This window comes from Podarcis melisellensis (assembly GCF_964234715.1).
Source record: "Podarcis melisellensis genome assembly, chromosome: 3".
Lineage (NCBI taxonomy): Eukaryota > Metazoa > Chordata > Lepidosauria > Squamata > Lacertidae > Podarcis > Podarcis melisellensis.
Genome location: NC_138530.1, coordinates 41896188 through 41911183, shown reverse-complemented (window position 1 = coordinate 41911183; position 14996 = coordinate 41896188). Strand labels below are relative to the sequence as shown.

The following is a 14996-nucleotide window of genomic DNA, read 5'->3' as shown; positions in this document are numbered from 1 at the left end:
TGCCCTCCACTCCTAGTGTTTAACACCTTTTGTTTCCTTTAGGAGATTCCGCTTTCTGAAATTCTTCAGGTGACTCAGCCGCGGGACTTCTCAAACGTGGTGCAAGGCAGCAACCCACACTGCTTTGAAATAATCACTGACACTATGGTGTACTTTGTTGGCGAGAACAATGGCAGCAATCATCATAATCCTGTTTTGGCTGCTACTGGAGTGGGACTGGATGTAGCGCAGAGCTGGGAGAAAGCTATTCGTCAAGCTTTGATGCCAGTCACGCCTCAGGCTAGCATTTGCACTGCTGGAGGACAAGGGAAAGATCACAGTAAGAGCACAGAAGCACTCTCTTCTTCCTAATGGAGATCTGTGAAGTAATGGGCCCTGGTTCAACAAAATATTTTATGGGTTGCTTATGCCTGCAACATGTCATGGGGCTGGCTCTGTATTTGAATCAGACCTTCAACTGCTACATATTTAGCATTAGTTAGTATGTCAGTGCTGTTCCTCTCGGAGTTGATTCCTGTCTTGCTAATTCTACATATGTAACAAATAAGGGCCTGGTTTTAAAACTGAAACTGTGTGGAATACCATACAAGTAAGCAATGCAACTCTTCCTAGCCCTGTGTTGAAAGCAGGCCTCATGCTGCTAGTGTAGCCTTTCCAAAAATTCTTTCCCTTCCTGTGTGAGTTGTAGCCATTGACTAAACTCATCTGAAGTCATGCCATTTATATTCTAACTATAGAGCAAGCAGGACCCTGCTCGTAGAATGCTGACATATAACACAGCTTCAGTGGAGGAACTGGGAAGTCAATTTGGCTTACAGAAAAAAGCATGCAGAGAACCGTTGTCCTAGGAGCAGGAGGAACTGTGTACTGATGGCAGGAAGAGAGAGGGTGGTGACATGGGTGTTGACGGTGAAGAGGAGGATTAGAATCCTGACAGAAAGATAAATGAGTAGGCAGTGGGCTAAGGAAGGCATGACCTGAGGGGAGGACAGGTGGAATTACAACATGCATGCTTCATAGCCAAGAACAGTGCATTTGTGTGGGGTGGGGGACAGGGAGGGCTTAAATAGAAGGGTGGTGGGGTGAAACAGCTTGGACTGGATTTTTCGTGATTCTCCTTGTATTAAAAATAAGGCTGAGCCCTGGCACATTGCAGCTCTGAGCTAGAGGCAAAGAATGGAGAACTTGTGATGAAAAGCAGGATTGGGTTGTCTGACTGTTGAATTAAAGGAGATTCTGGCAATGCCTAATGCCCCCAAAGACTGGTGTTTAGGTTCAGACCTGTGTAACAGTCATGCAATACATTCTGTAAGCCTATTTGACTTATACATAAGAAAAACACATGTGCTTACAAATTCCTTAGTTCCTTCGAGGTGGAGACATAAGGAGAGCAAATGTCTTGAAGGAAGGAGGAACACGGGCAATGTTGATGGCCAGTGACAAAATAGAACTGAAGAAAAATATTCTGTGTTGTTGTGGTAGAGTTCAGTGCGAGGGAGATTTTGAAAACTGTCTGTTAGGGGAACATAAAGAGGTGTTTGGAAATGTGATGCAGAGTGCCAAGGCTACATTTCACATATTAATTGGAATGTCAATAAATGTTTCGCTGCTAGGACATTGGTCTTTCATTGTAATACTGCTTCCACATTAAAAACATGTATATTTTCTCATTGCAGAAGAATTATCTGTCAGCATTTCTGTTTCAAATTGCCAGATCCAAGAAAATGTGGTGAGTCACAAAATGTAAATACTATTGTAGCTGGATTGTTATCAGTTGTCCCCCGATGGCTATTTTATATCAAAATAATTGGAGATAAAGACAAATGAAAAGCTGAAGAACACATTGTTCCCATTAGGCAACCTAGCTTATTTAATACAATGACTTGTCTGAAAAAAAACCTATATATGGTAAAGTTTCTTAACCTTTTTAGTAGTGAGCAATGCAAAAAGAGAAGCCTTGTAAATGATACTTTTTAAGTTTGATCCCTTCCCCCACTTGAGAGCCAGTGTGGTGTAGTGGTTAAGAGTGGTAGACTCATAATCTGGTGAACCGGGTTCAATTCCCCACTCCTCCTCATGCAGCTGCTGGGCGACCTTGGGCTAGTCACACTTCTCTGAAGTCTCTCAGCCCCACTCACCTCACAGAGTGTTTGTTGTGGGGAGGAAGGGAAAGGAGATTGTTAGCCGCTTTGAGACTCCTTCGGGTAGTGATAAAGCGGGATATCAAATCCAAACTCTTCTTCTTCTTCTGATATGCAGGAATTGAACTAAATACCATAAAGATTACTGACAAATTTTGAACCTATAATTTAAAACCATTATCAGTTGTTGGATGAGAATTAAGGCTTATTATTATTATTTTAAAAAGACTATTGTTGGGGGCTGCCTTTTTGGTAGTTATTTCCCAAAAGGAGGAATGACTTTGTTCCCCAAGCATGAAATGTGCATCCATGTTCTGATCTAAAACCATACTCCAGTGCCTTCTTATAGTAGGTTATCTGGGGGAAGGGAAACCCCATAGTCTAGGAAAACAAATGCTGCAGTCCTTTGCCCAGTTACTTGAAAGCAAGTCTCATTGAATTTGACAGAACATCTAAATGAATATGTATAGGATTTGTAGTTTTGGTAGAACATTGGTAGGCTAATTGAAATGTTTTGGGACACGGGTGGTGCTGTAGTTTCTTGGGCTTGCCGATTGGCAGGTCGGTGGTTCAAATCCCTGCAATGAGGTGAGCTCCCGTTGCTCTGTCCCAGCTTCTGCCAGCCTAGCAGTTTGAAAACATGCCAGTGCAAGTAGATAAATAGGTACCACTCCGGCGGGAAGATAAATGGCATTTCCATGCACTCTGGCTTCCATCACGGTGTTCCGTTGCTCCAGAAGCGGTTTAGTCATACTGGCCACATGACCCAGAAAGCTGCCTGTGGATAAACGCCGGTTCCCTCAGCCTGAAGCAAGATGAGCGCCACAGCCCCATAGTCACCTTTGATTGGCGTTAACTGTCCAGGGGTCATTTACCTTACCTTTACCTAATTGAAATGTTTTGTTTTATTTGTAGTTTAGGTGATGTGTGGTTTGTACTCTTCTTCCCTAGTCTTTTGTTTATTATATTAGTGATATGCCTGCCAAGTTTGCAGGATAGAGAACCTGTGTTTCTTGTTCGTGATCTCTGGGCATTCACACATGTTGGTTCAGTGCCTGTTCAGAGCTCTTTGGGAAATGTCTCTAGCTAGGCTAGAGTTTTAGTAGGTGTCCTGTCCCCACCTTTCATATGCCCATATCAAAAGGGCATGGCTTCCACCTTTGTGCTCAGTTTTCTTTCTCCCTCGTCTCAAGGCTGACTTTTGTTTGTGAGGCAGACAGGTTCTTCTAGTCAAGCACTTCTTAGTGTGAGGTCAGAATGTTCTCTGGAATGTGCCCAGAAATTCTGGAATGTTTTCCTGTGGATCACCTTAAAGCAGGTCTGGTGGTAGCTAAATGAGTTTCACCCAGTGCCAGTGACATAAATGAGGCAGTGATGCCAAATCTGGGGCCCAGCCCTACTCTTGCTCATATTACAAATATGTGTGACAATGTGCTTACTACAAGTACAGTTGTCAGGAATCCATCATTGGTTGCAGCTCCTCTTTTGCATATACAGAATACATCTACAATGTGGCAAATGTTCTTGACTGGCCATGCTAAAGAAACAAAGATCTATGGTTCTGATGGGATTTTCATATAGACTGGCCTTCGCATATGAGCACACATTCATGCTGACAGAAAGGCTGCTTTGTATACACAGCTGGAGACAAGTTTAAGGAATACAGATTGCACTGCAGTTTGTAAATTTGCAAATAAATTACAAATAAATTTGCAAATGTTAATTTTGTATGCTGTTCTCATCTCTGTTACACAAGTTACTATACATGGTAAACAATGCTAGCATGAACAGGTTTTAACAGGTGGGAATGGACCTGTTTTACTCCCCTTTTTTGGAGTAATTTTTAATTGGGTTATAAAGAAATACTTTCTTTCGCTTTTTGTGTCCATGAAGTGTAGCTCTTAAAGCTTCTGCCTCTGTCACTGAAGTAATTGAACATAATATTTACCTTCCCCTGCCTGCACCCTCTCTTCCCCTAGGATATCAGTTCCGTATACCAGATCTTTGCTGATGAGGTGCTTGGCTCTGGTCAGTTTGGTGTTGTGTATGGAGGTAAGTTTGACTAAACAATCGCTGCAAGTTCAGACTTGTGATATTTGGCTTTGCTTCATGCTAGATCTTCTCTCAGGTTAGGAGAAAGTAATTCAATAGTTCCAGTTCAAGAGACAGTTTCTGTCTCTTACGCAATTGCTTGCCTGGTTTACAACATTAATTCCCATTCAGTTGGTTCTTCTGTTACCTTGCAGAAGTTATGGAATGTTACAGTTGGGTTGCCTTTCTTTTTAATCTAGTGAAAATAAGCCTGTATTTTTTGTACCTTTTACTTACACTTAAATCTTTAAGGCAGGTACTCTTTCTGCTTACTCCATGCAACTATCTTCCAGAGCAGTTATTGTACCCTGACTAATTACAGAATCACCAGTACTGAATAAAGAACTCCAGGTGAGGTCTAGCTAGGCCTCTAAAATAGTAGTAGTGTGGTGTCCTTGTAGCATTTCTTTAGCATTCTTTCTGCCCCTTATGTATATTTTGTGCTTATCTTAAATAAACTGATCAGCTTTTCTCATTAATGTTATATCAAGGCTTTTGTATGTTTTGTTCCATATCAGCTGAAGTGCAATGTGATAGAAGCTAGGGTTGTCCTGTAGGTAGAATCTGGATTCTGATATTCATCCTTTTATTAACTCACTCAGTAATTCTGGACCATTTTATTAACTCAACCTAAATTCCTCATCTGTGGAAGATAAGTAGTAATTTTATTTTATAAGTGAGTGTGGCTAAAACTGAATATAAGCAAGTCTCTTTGCACATTCAAAGCTATAATGTTTGTAATACACGAAGAGTCCCTGAAGGAGCAAGTTTTGAAATTCTGATTTGTTTCAAGCAAACTCTGTTGCCTCTCACTTCTGCACTTTGAGAGCGGAGCTAAACAATGATTTTGTTGAATTAGGCTCTATGCCCATATTAGTAAAGGTGTACCAAAAATATCCCCATGCAAATTAAGGACTGAGAAGAAGCCCACCCCACTAAAATGAAAGTATAATTCTCTCCTTGGACATGCAGGGATTTTGGTCTTAAGGTGAGATTAGATCTTAACCACAGAGATCTAGACAGCAGAGCAATAATTGTCTTAAGCAGGGAGAAGCACTTTGATATGATGCAAGCTTCAGCACTTCGCATGCTTCATCCGAGATTGTGCTTAGGTTTAACCTACTTCCCATCCTCTTTCTCATGTGATAATCATGTAGACTTCACATTTGCATAGGAACCTGAATGCTTCAAGTCCAACAGATGCAGATGCCTTATTCATGCAAACTGTACATTCTTAATATTGTGCTGTACAGATCATGTGGCCAGAGCCCCTATGCAAGCATGAAATCTACCAAGTGAATGTCAGGTGGGGATAAGAGGCAAGCTCTCTCTTCTCAAGGGTATTGGCTGAAAATCTGTAAGTGACAGAGATATTTCCCTCTCTGTTTTTCAGTGTAATATTTAAATACACATTTATCACAAATATCTACCTTCTGTGCAAAAAGTTTGTTTGTGACTCTCCTTGTTGGGTTGGAGATACTAAAGTGTGTACTCTGTGTGTGTTTATGTAGGAAAACATAGGAAGACTGGAAGGGATGTGGCAATTAAAGTCATTGATAAAATGCGGTTCCCCACAAAACAGGAAAGTCAGCTGCGCAATGAAGTGGCCATTTTGCAGGTACAAAGATTATTTGAATCTGTTCTGTTACATCATAGGAATAAGTTTATTATTGAAATACTGTGAGTAGGTGAGCAATCAGAGGCTTGAATTGTACAGATGCTTGAATCTGCATGTTTCGGAGTTGTGAACATACAGTGTTTCTGTGTGATCATTGTTGACATAGCTGGGTACAATCTCTGCGTAGTCTTGCTTTTGTATATTTTAATATTCCTGCTATAGTAGTTTCTGAGCTGTACAGGAAAACTGTAAAAAGAGCCATAGCTTGTGTTTTGTCTCTACAAATATTGCTAGGGATTGCTTGAGTGCTTTCTAAACAATAAAGCATAGCCAGGACCTAGGCAGATATTTTCTGATTTTCAGTACATAATGGTGGTACATTTTAATGACAATATTAAATATGCTTCCTAGAATTTGCACCACCCTGGGATTGTAAACCTGGAATGTATGTTTGAAACTCCAGAAAGGGTTTTTGTTGTAATGGAAAAACTTCATGGCGATATGTTGGAGATGATTCTTTCCAGTGAGAAAAGCCGGCTTCCAGAAAGAATCACCAAATTCATGGTCACTCAGGTGAGTCTGCTCTTAATAATGGCTTGTACAATTCTGTTGTCACACATTCAGGGCAGGCTACAACTATTTAAAATAGACTGTTAAAACAATTTAAATCAATCCACAGGAAACTCCTTTTTCATAACATTTCAGAAAAGTATTATATACAAAGTAACCTTAAGTAGGGATCTGGATCTGGATCCCCTAATATTTATTACCATATGTACCAGGCAGGAATCTTGGTAGATTGAGATTCCTTTTTATTGCTGCTCTCGAAGAAGCACCTTTCACAAACAAGCAGTCAAATAGTGACTCAGGGTTGTATTCAAGATAGTGCTACATTAAAGAGAGTTAGTGTTGAACTTACTCTGTTAACATGTCACTTGGGGGAAAACAGATTCCAAAATGAATAGCTTGTATGTGTATGCTAAAGTTGTAGAGGATAGAAAAATTAAAGGTAGTTTCACAACATGTCTGGTAGTGCAGCCTCTTGCACAACAAGTGAACCTGTTACTTTCGACTCCATGGCATGGTTCAGCTCCTGAACCCGCTGCCTCTAGAATCTCCTGCTGCCTGCACCCTTCTTTGTGGTACCAGTAATGTTCTCTTCCCCAGCTGCTCCCTTTTATTTTATTTTTTAAAATATTTGTTGACCCTAAAGTAGCAGCAGCCCTGGCACCAAAGGTCCTCTTCAGAACCAGGCACTCTGGGTAATGTGACCAGGAAAATGTCTGTCCAACTTCCATGGCTTGCCACGGCAGGGAGGTGGGAGACTTGTCAGTCCACCATGGATTGGAGTTGCACTTGGCTTCTCAAGCAAAGCACTGCCTCCTAGGGTCAGTGGTGGCTGAGTGGGCAGCAGGTTGGGCTGGTGAGCTAGCATTGGTTTGTGGGCGGCCTTGAGAAATAGACCTCCACTAGTGCAGTGGTCTTTGCATTGGGAACCTAAGAAGCTGCCTTATACAGGAGCAAGACCATTGGTCCATCTAGCTCAGTACTGTGTACATTGATTGGCAGTGGCTCTGTAGGGTTTTAGGCAGAGTTTTTCCTAGTCATGCCTGGAAATGTTGGGGATTGAACCAGGGACCTTCTGCATGCAAGGCAGATGATCTGCCACTGAACTATGGCCCTTCTCGACTAACGATTTGACAGCACTGGCTCCAACCTCAGTCTCATGTGAAGGTGGGCCTTTTCTCCCCCTCCCTAGCCCTAACATCTTTCAGAAGAGGGGCTGAGGAGGACTCCTGGTGATCCTTAAACTGAAGGTAATTTCACCTGTCTTTTAGGCAATTCTTGGACACATAATATGTTGCATCTCTTTCTCTCTGATTTTGAAAATACTTTTTTCCTTTTATTTTCTTAGATACTTGTTGCTTTGAGGAATTTACACTTCAAGAATATAGTACACTGTGATTTAAAACCTGAAAATGTACTATTAGCATCAGCAGAGCCATTTCCTCAGGTGGGAAAGAATGAAGTATTCTTTTTAATGGTTGTATATTCTGCAGGAGGATATACAGGATAAAATGTTCATTAACTCTGTATTTTATGCCATTTGGGAACAAAGCACCATCTTTTGTACTTTGAATACATCTCATAAAACAATTCTCCGCACACCAGTGTTTGTAGGTCTCTGAGAGAATTGTTACTAAGCCCGAAAGTTAGAACCATTCCATATGATTTACCAAGTGGCCTGGTTGGACACTTCAGGTATAGCGTGTCATTTTTCTAATGAGCAATTCTTGCAAAATTGTATGTTGGCACACAGCTCCCTACCCCCATCTGTTTTGTTTTAAAGAGTTGGCTATTGCAGTTAATGAATTTTTGATACTGATGTTCAGTTCAAGGTAATTTAATCAAGGGATATTTGTTTTATAGGTGAAGCTGTGCGATTTTGGTTTTGCACGTATTATTGGTGAGAAGTCTTTCCGGAGGTCTGTAGTGGGAACTCCAGCTTATCTTGCCCCAGAGGTGCTTAGAAGTAAGGGCTACAATAGATCTCTGGATATGTGGTCAGTGGGAGTCATCATCTACGTGAGCCTTAGTGGTACATTTCCATTTAATGAGGATGAAGACATAAATGACCAGATTCAAAATGCAGCATTTATGTATCCACCAAATCCCTGGAAGGAAATATCTAGTGAAGGTAAATATAGTCTAGAGGTTTTGGATTATCTTGGTTCATAATATTTTCCATGTTTCTATATCTTAGACTATGAGGCATGGCATTTAGTGTGAATGGGACCATGGAATTACAAGAGATTTAGGAGGAAACAAAGTGCTGTTATTCAGGAGTTATTGCAAAATGTTTGACTGTAATTGAAAATATTCATTTATTGCACTTTTATTCCACCTTTCTTTCCAAGTAACTCAAGATAGTGTATAGGCACCTGCCTGTACCCTGTTTTTTATCCCTGCAACAGCCTTGTAGGGTTTGTAGACTGACAGATAGCAAGGTCACCCAATGAGATTCATGGCTGGAAAACAGATGTGAATCTGGGTCTTCCAGGTCCTGGTTGAATGCTATCCACTATACTGCAGATGGGTCTCCAGCACAGATGGATAAAAGGCTTTAACTTTTATGTTGGAAACCTTCTGCTTCATGTTATAGGGCCTGGTTTGGAGAGTTGTAAGATTAAAATCCTGGAGGTATGGCCCTGTCAGGCATTATATTTAGGGCTTTCCCAATGCCTGCTGTAGAAAGGAAGAGCCACCGATTATCATAATGGACCCTGGGAACCTTATGTGAAAACATGCCTGTAGATCAGTTGGTGTAATGTGTTATTCAGCAATGCACTTCTTTGTACACAGCCCTTTCCAAAGTTGTCTTGCTTCCTCCCATGCCTGTAGTCTGCGTTTCCCAGAAAAAAGAACTTTACTTGTGCTTAAAGCTTGCTAATGTCATGTTTAGTTTTCAGCACTGGTGTGTAGGTAATGACAATTTGGAACTTATTATTTGGATCTGTTGCATACCTTTTGCAGCAAATGTACACTTTGAAAAATTGTTTCAATAGTAGGTATCAATTTGTCCTGAAAGCATCCAAACTTAGCATCCTATACATGTTACTCAGAAGTAAATGCTGCTCTGTTCAAAAGTACTTATTCCCAATTTAATGTGTGTAATCTTTCAGCATAATGGTACAATTCAAATTCTCTAAAACAAATAGAAGTCTTATTGTTGACTTCAGATGAATTCCACCCATACGACACAAACTGTTGGTGTAGTACTGTTTACACAAACCCACAAACTTTCCTTTGTCTCTTAATTAATATTTTTTCCTTCAGAATTATTATTGTGGGTGACAGGAAAGACAAAATACTTATTTTGAATACTTTTTTCTCTTCCTTGCTCCTCCAGCTATCGATTTAATAAACAACTTGCTTCAAGTGAAGATGAGAAAACGTTACAGTGTTGACAAATCACTTAGTCACCCGTGGTTACAGGTATAGCTAATGCATACCAGCTTTATTGTGTTATATGTTACCCAGTTCAATTACATGAATCATAATCTGACTCAAGTAGTTGACAGGTCTTGTATAAATGAAATCTTGGAAAGTTTATTTGATTCAATTTGAGTAGAGCTATCTATTTTTCCTTCCTCTCTGTTTTGGGCATGATGAGAGTTTGTTTAATATGGTCTGGGTTTAGCAGTATGCATTGGGTTATGTGAAATAATGGATGTTAAGAGTCATAATTTTCAGATTTAGAGTGATGTCTCCGACACTCATTACTTTATAGCATTGGTTGTTGTATCATACACCCAGCCATCAGTTACTGACTTAGAATGTAACTAGATGTCTGAAACCCACTTTTGCTGAGCTAAAGTATATGACTTGGTGATGGAGACAGTACTTGAAAGGAAGAATCAGCTGACAGAAAGAAGGGTTGTCAAACCCTTCCACTGATTTTCCTCTGTAAAAGCTTTCCTGAACCCCCGCCATAAGGGCTCTTTTCATTTTGGAATCCAGATGGAGTGTAAAAACCCAACTTAAACTGTCTTGAGGGAAAGGTACATGGAGAGGATCTCCTGTGAGCATCCCATTTCCACGTCTTGATAATTAGCTGGATTTTTTCTTTTTCTTTTTTTGCAAAAAACACCTCCCTCTAAGCTTGGCTCTAATTACATGACTAGAGTGGAGGTCTATTATCTTGACCCTTGCCTGTTCTTTGTGACCCAGGCAGGACTTGTATCATTAAAGGTGAAAGATGTTTTGGCTTACTTTGCTGTTAGGCAGGCATGAAGATAGGCATACTGGGGTCTTGCAAGGGTTAGAAAGTAATGTGATTAACTGGCATGAAATCAGTGTGTTACATTGGTTTGATGCAGAGGCTGTGGTGGGAGTGAGGAACTTGCCCATCATCAGAACTGAATATTGTTGGGTTACACACTGTGCTTTTAGAAATGAATCACTGCGCTATTAAGATCAACATTGTGTTCAGAAACAACTCATCTAAACTTTTCTTTTTAGGATTATCAAACTTGGCTTGATCTTCGGGAGTTTGAAACTCGCATCGGAGAGCGTTATATTACCCATGAAAGTGATGATGCTCGCTGGGAAGAACATGCGTATGAGCACAATCTTGTATACCCCAAACATTTCATTATGGCCCCCAATCCAGATGATATGGAGGAAGACCCATAATTGTTACCCAGGGAAAGGCACTTAATTTAAACCATTACTGATACTCTGATGGAGCAAGAATTGCTCTTTGCTCTTCAGTCTATAAAGCAGTGAAGGATCTTCCATCAGTTTTTGGATGGACTAGATGACTTGGGAAAGGCTCCACATCTCTAGTTACTATGACTATGAATGTGATCCGGCACTGGGTTAAAAGCCATGAAATATTTGTGTTAACATTGCCTTACTGGTACATCGCAGTGATGTTACTGGCCAATGAAGTGCACAGAGACTTGATGTAGTATGTGAAATTTCCAGGGTTTTTGTAGTTTACACAATAACAAAATAATTTTAATGGTTTTCTAGTTCCTACCTACTAAGCCATAGAATACTATTTTCTGGTATTTAGATACATCTGTTATGAAGCTGTAGAGAAACCTGAAATATATACTGTCACGGCCACCCAGGTCTGGTCCCAGCTCACAAGAGACCTCACTCCGTTGCAGCTTATTTACAGGAAAAGTTTATTGAAGATTTCTGCTTCTCATACAGTTCAGCATTGTGGCCGTACGTCTGCCACGTTAGACCGCTGAAGTCCCCTCTGACTCCTCCCCTCTTCCGCACCAACTTAATAGCCTGGCTCTAGACCACCTCTTCCTCTCCTTTCTTTTCCGCAGGGTCTTCCTGCCCCCCTGGGTTCCCTCTCTCCGTGACTCGCCTGAGGCTGAATCCTCTGCCGCCTCTTCCCCCCTCTTTCTGGCTTTAGGGCCGGGCTCCTCCCCTGAGCTCTCTCCACTTCCGTGCGCCTCTACGTTTGAACTTGGCGCGCGTACGTTGCTGCTGACCTTTCTTTCGACCGCTACACCACCCCCTGCTCTGCTCTCCACCCTTTCCGGCTGAACACCCTGCTCCAACCCCCTCTCTCTGTTCTCTCCTAATCCTGCTCCCTCCGAGAGGCTGACGACTCCACCCCCTTTACTCCGTTCCGGCTGAGACGTCTCTTGCTTCCTCTGTCTTCCACTGGGCTCCTCTCCGCTTCTCCCTTCTCCTCCCCTTTGCTTGATTAAGGTAACCCCCTTTTGAGAATCCTCTGACTCGCTGCTCAGACTCGTGGATTCCCTCAGAATTCCGTCATCTTCTTCCTCATCCTTCTGCCCCTCCTCCCACTCGCTCTCCGTCTCCTCTGTCATCTCCTCCTCTCTCCCAGAAACCCTGACATCCATCCCCCCCTCGAAGCCCCCCCTTCCCCCCTCCCGCTCGCCGGGGACCGGTTGTGGAAACTGCGGCTCTTCGGGGGTAGGCTCAGGATACAGGTCGTCTACGTCAATGTTCTCTGCTGGCAGTTCTGTGTAAGTGTATTCGAAGTCGGGTTCTTCCCCCAAATGCTTCTCAGTCTCTGCTTCCATCGCTACTTCCTCCGGTGCTGCCCGCCAAGGACCTATCAGCCACCTCTTACGCCATTCCTCCTCTGGCTGCTCCTCCCACCAATAAGGGGTTTCCGTGTCCACCCCCGAGCACGATCCCCTGGGCGGGCTTGATTCTGGTGTTCTTTCCTCGGGGGAAGAGAAACCCCTGAACGTGCTATCTGACAATGTGGGTGTGAAAAGCCAGTCATCAAAGTACTCAGCTGGCATGGGTCTATGTGGGAAAAGTGCATGGAACTCTTCTTTCAAAAGGGGTTCGTCTAACTCGTAGCCTGGCACCCAACTATTAGCAGCGGCTGGTGTGCCCTCCCTGGCGAGAAAATATTCAACTCCCTCCTCCCCCCATCTCGAGTCCAGTATCTCTGTGACCTCGTTAAGAGGTTCTGGTCTTGGCGATTCCCCCCTCTCAGGCGCCCTCCTACGTGGCTCTGGGGGTGCTCCTGACTCTTGAAACCTGTGTGGGGTTTTGTAGGGAGTGAGCACCGACCTATGAAAGACCGGGTGCACCCTGGAACCTTCCGGAAGGGCTAGACGAAAAGCCACCGGATTGATCTTAGCCTCAACTTGATATGGCCCTAGCTGCCTGTGTCCTAACTTCTTCTTGGCCAATGACCTGGCCGGCATCGCGTGGGCTGCTAACCACACCCAGTCCCCAACCTGGATGTCCTCTCCCGCCCTCCTGTGCTTATCGGCCTGCACCTTATACGCCTGTTTTGCCAGCTCCAAATGTCTCCGCAGCTCCTCGTGCACCTCTTGCAACTCCGCTGCAAACTGGTCGGCATCTTGAGGCCCCCCCCCTCCTGGTGCCGCAAATCTCGGGAAGGTTCTGGGATGACGGCCATTGTTCGCGAAGAAAGGCGTCACCCCGGTGGAAGCGTGTTTCGTGTTGTTGTAGGCGAATTCAGCCATCGGCAGATAGTCCACCCACGCCGCAGGTCGCTGGTTGGCGTAGCACCGCAGGTACTGCTGCATGATCGCGTTGACCCTCTCCGCTTGACCGTTGGTTTGTGGATGCCTCGCCGATGTCAGGTTGATTTTGACGTGCAAGATGCCCAGAAGCTTTCGCCAGAAAGTGGAAACAAACTGGCGCCCCCTGTCGGACAAGACGGACTGCGGAAGTCCATGCACTCTGAAGACGTGATCGATGAAGAGCTTTGCGGTCTGTTCTGCCGTCGCCACCTTGGCACAAGGGATGAAGTGCGCCATCTTGGTGAACAAGTCCACCACCACTAACACCGCCGTCTTACCTCTGGAGCTGGGCAGGTCTGTAACAAAGTCCAACGCTACCCTCTCCCATGGTTGCTGCGGTGTCTCCAGCGGTTCTAGCAATCCCGCCTGCTTCTGGTGCACTGGTTTGGACCTCTGGCAGATATCACACCTGGCGACGTAGTCCGCCACCTCTCCTCTCATCTGGGGCCACCAAAAGTCTCTAGCCACCAACTCCATCGTCTTTTCTTTGCCGAAATGGCCTGCACTAGGGGCGTCATGCAACTGTTGCAGAACCTTGGCTCGAAGATCGTCGGTGGGCACGTAAAGGGCACCCTTACGAGTCAAAAGTCCATCTTGTAATTGAAACTCATCGTTGTGTCGCGACCCTCCGCGTAGCTCCTCCATCTTAGACTGTGCAAACTGATCCCTTTGCAACGCGCGTCGCACCGCGTCCAGGTCGACTGCGATGGTAGCGCACGTCCACGCCTGCGGTGCGAAAATGTGCTTTGCTGCGATTGGAGCTGCTTCCTCCAAGTATTGCGGCTTTCGGGACAGCGCGTCTGCAATGACATTGGAGTCTCCTGGGATGTATTCTATTTTGAAGTCGAAGTCCGCAAAGAACTCCGCCCAGCGCATGTGTCGCTGGGTCTGCAACTTAGCCGTCCGCCAATACTCTAAGTTCTTGTGATCCGTGCGGACCTGCACCGTGTGCTTGGCTCCTATTAAGAAGTGTCGCCACGCTTTGAAAGCTGCGTGAATGGCCAACAACTCCCTGTCCCATATGGTATAATTGCGCTCCGTCTTGCTGAGCTTCCGGGAGTAGAACGCACCCGGCCGCCAGTTGCCTTGTGAATCCTCTTGCAAAAGAACGGCCCCAACCGCTCTATCTGACGCATCGGTCTCTACCCGCATGGGTCTGCCGGGATTCACGTGGAGCAGCTGCTCTTCGGAGGCGAAAAGACCCTTAAGCGTCCGGAAGGACCGCTCCGCTTGTTCGGTCCAGACGAACTTCTTCTTCTTGGAACTGAGGGTGTCAGTGATCGCCGCCGTCGCGTTCGCAAAACCTTTAATAAACTTGCGGTAAAAATTGGCAAAGCCGATGAACCTCTGGACCTCTTTCCGATTTCGAGGGCTTTTCCAGTCCAACAGCGCTTGAACCTTAGCCCTGTCCATGGCCAGTCCCTCGTCGGACAACTTGTAGCCAAGGAAATCAACCTCTCTGACATCAAACTGGCACTTTTCCAACTTGGCGTACAGCCTGTGTTCCTTCAGCCTCTGCAGGACCTCCCTCACGTCCTTATCGTGATCCTCCGGCGATTCCGAGAAAATCAGGATATCGTC

The 14996-nt window shown here is 44.1% G+C and overlaps 1 protein-coding gene across 3 annotated transcripts in view; it reads left to right on the top strand.

The window, feature by feature from the left end:
- The window catches only part of PRKD3 (protein kinase D3), a 62828-nt gene that overhangs the window by 42947 nt on the left and 4885 nt on the right, over positions 1 to 14996 (top strand). For 2 of the 3 annotated variants that reach the window (XM_081905037.1, XM_081905036.1), the window contains exons 11-19: positions 43 to 319; positions 1677 to 1729; positions 4121 to 4193; positions 5744 to 5850; positions 6262 to 6423; positions 7766 to 7864; positions 8281 to 8548; positions 9761 to 9846; positions 10873 to 10970. In XM_081905037.1, the coding sequence (XP_081761163.1) occupies positions 43 to 319; positions 1677 to 1729; positions 4121 to 4193; positions 5744 to 5850; positions 6262 to 6423; positions 7766 to 7864; positions 8281 to 8548; positions 9761 to 9846; positions 10873 to 10970 (1223 nt within the window). Of the gene's footprint in view, positions 1 to 42; positions 320 to 1676; positions 1730 to 4120; positions 4194 to 5743; positions 5851 to 6261; positions 6424 to 7765; positions 7865 to 8280; positions 8549 to 9760; positions 9847 to 10872; positions 11378 to 14996 lie in introns of those variants that run through there. The other variant, XM_081905035.1, reaches the window with a different exon arrangement.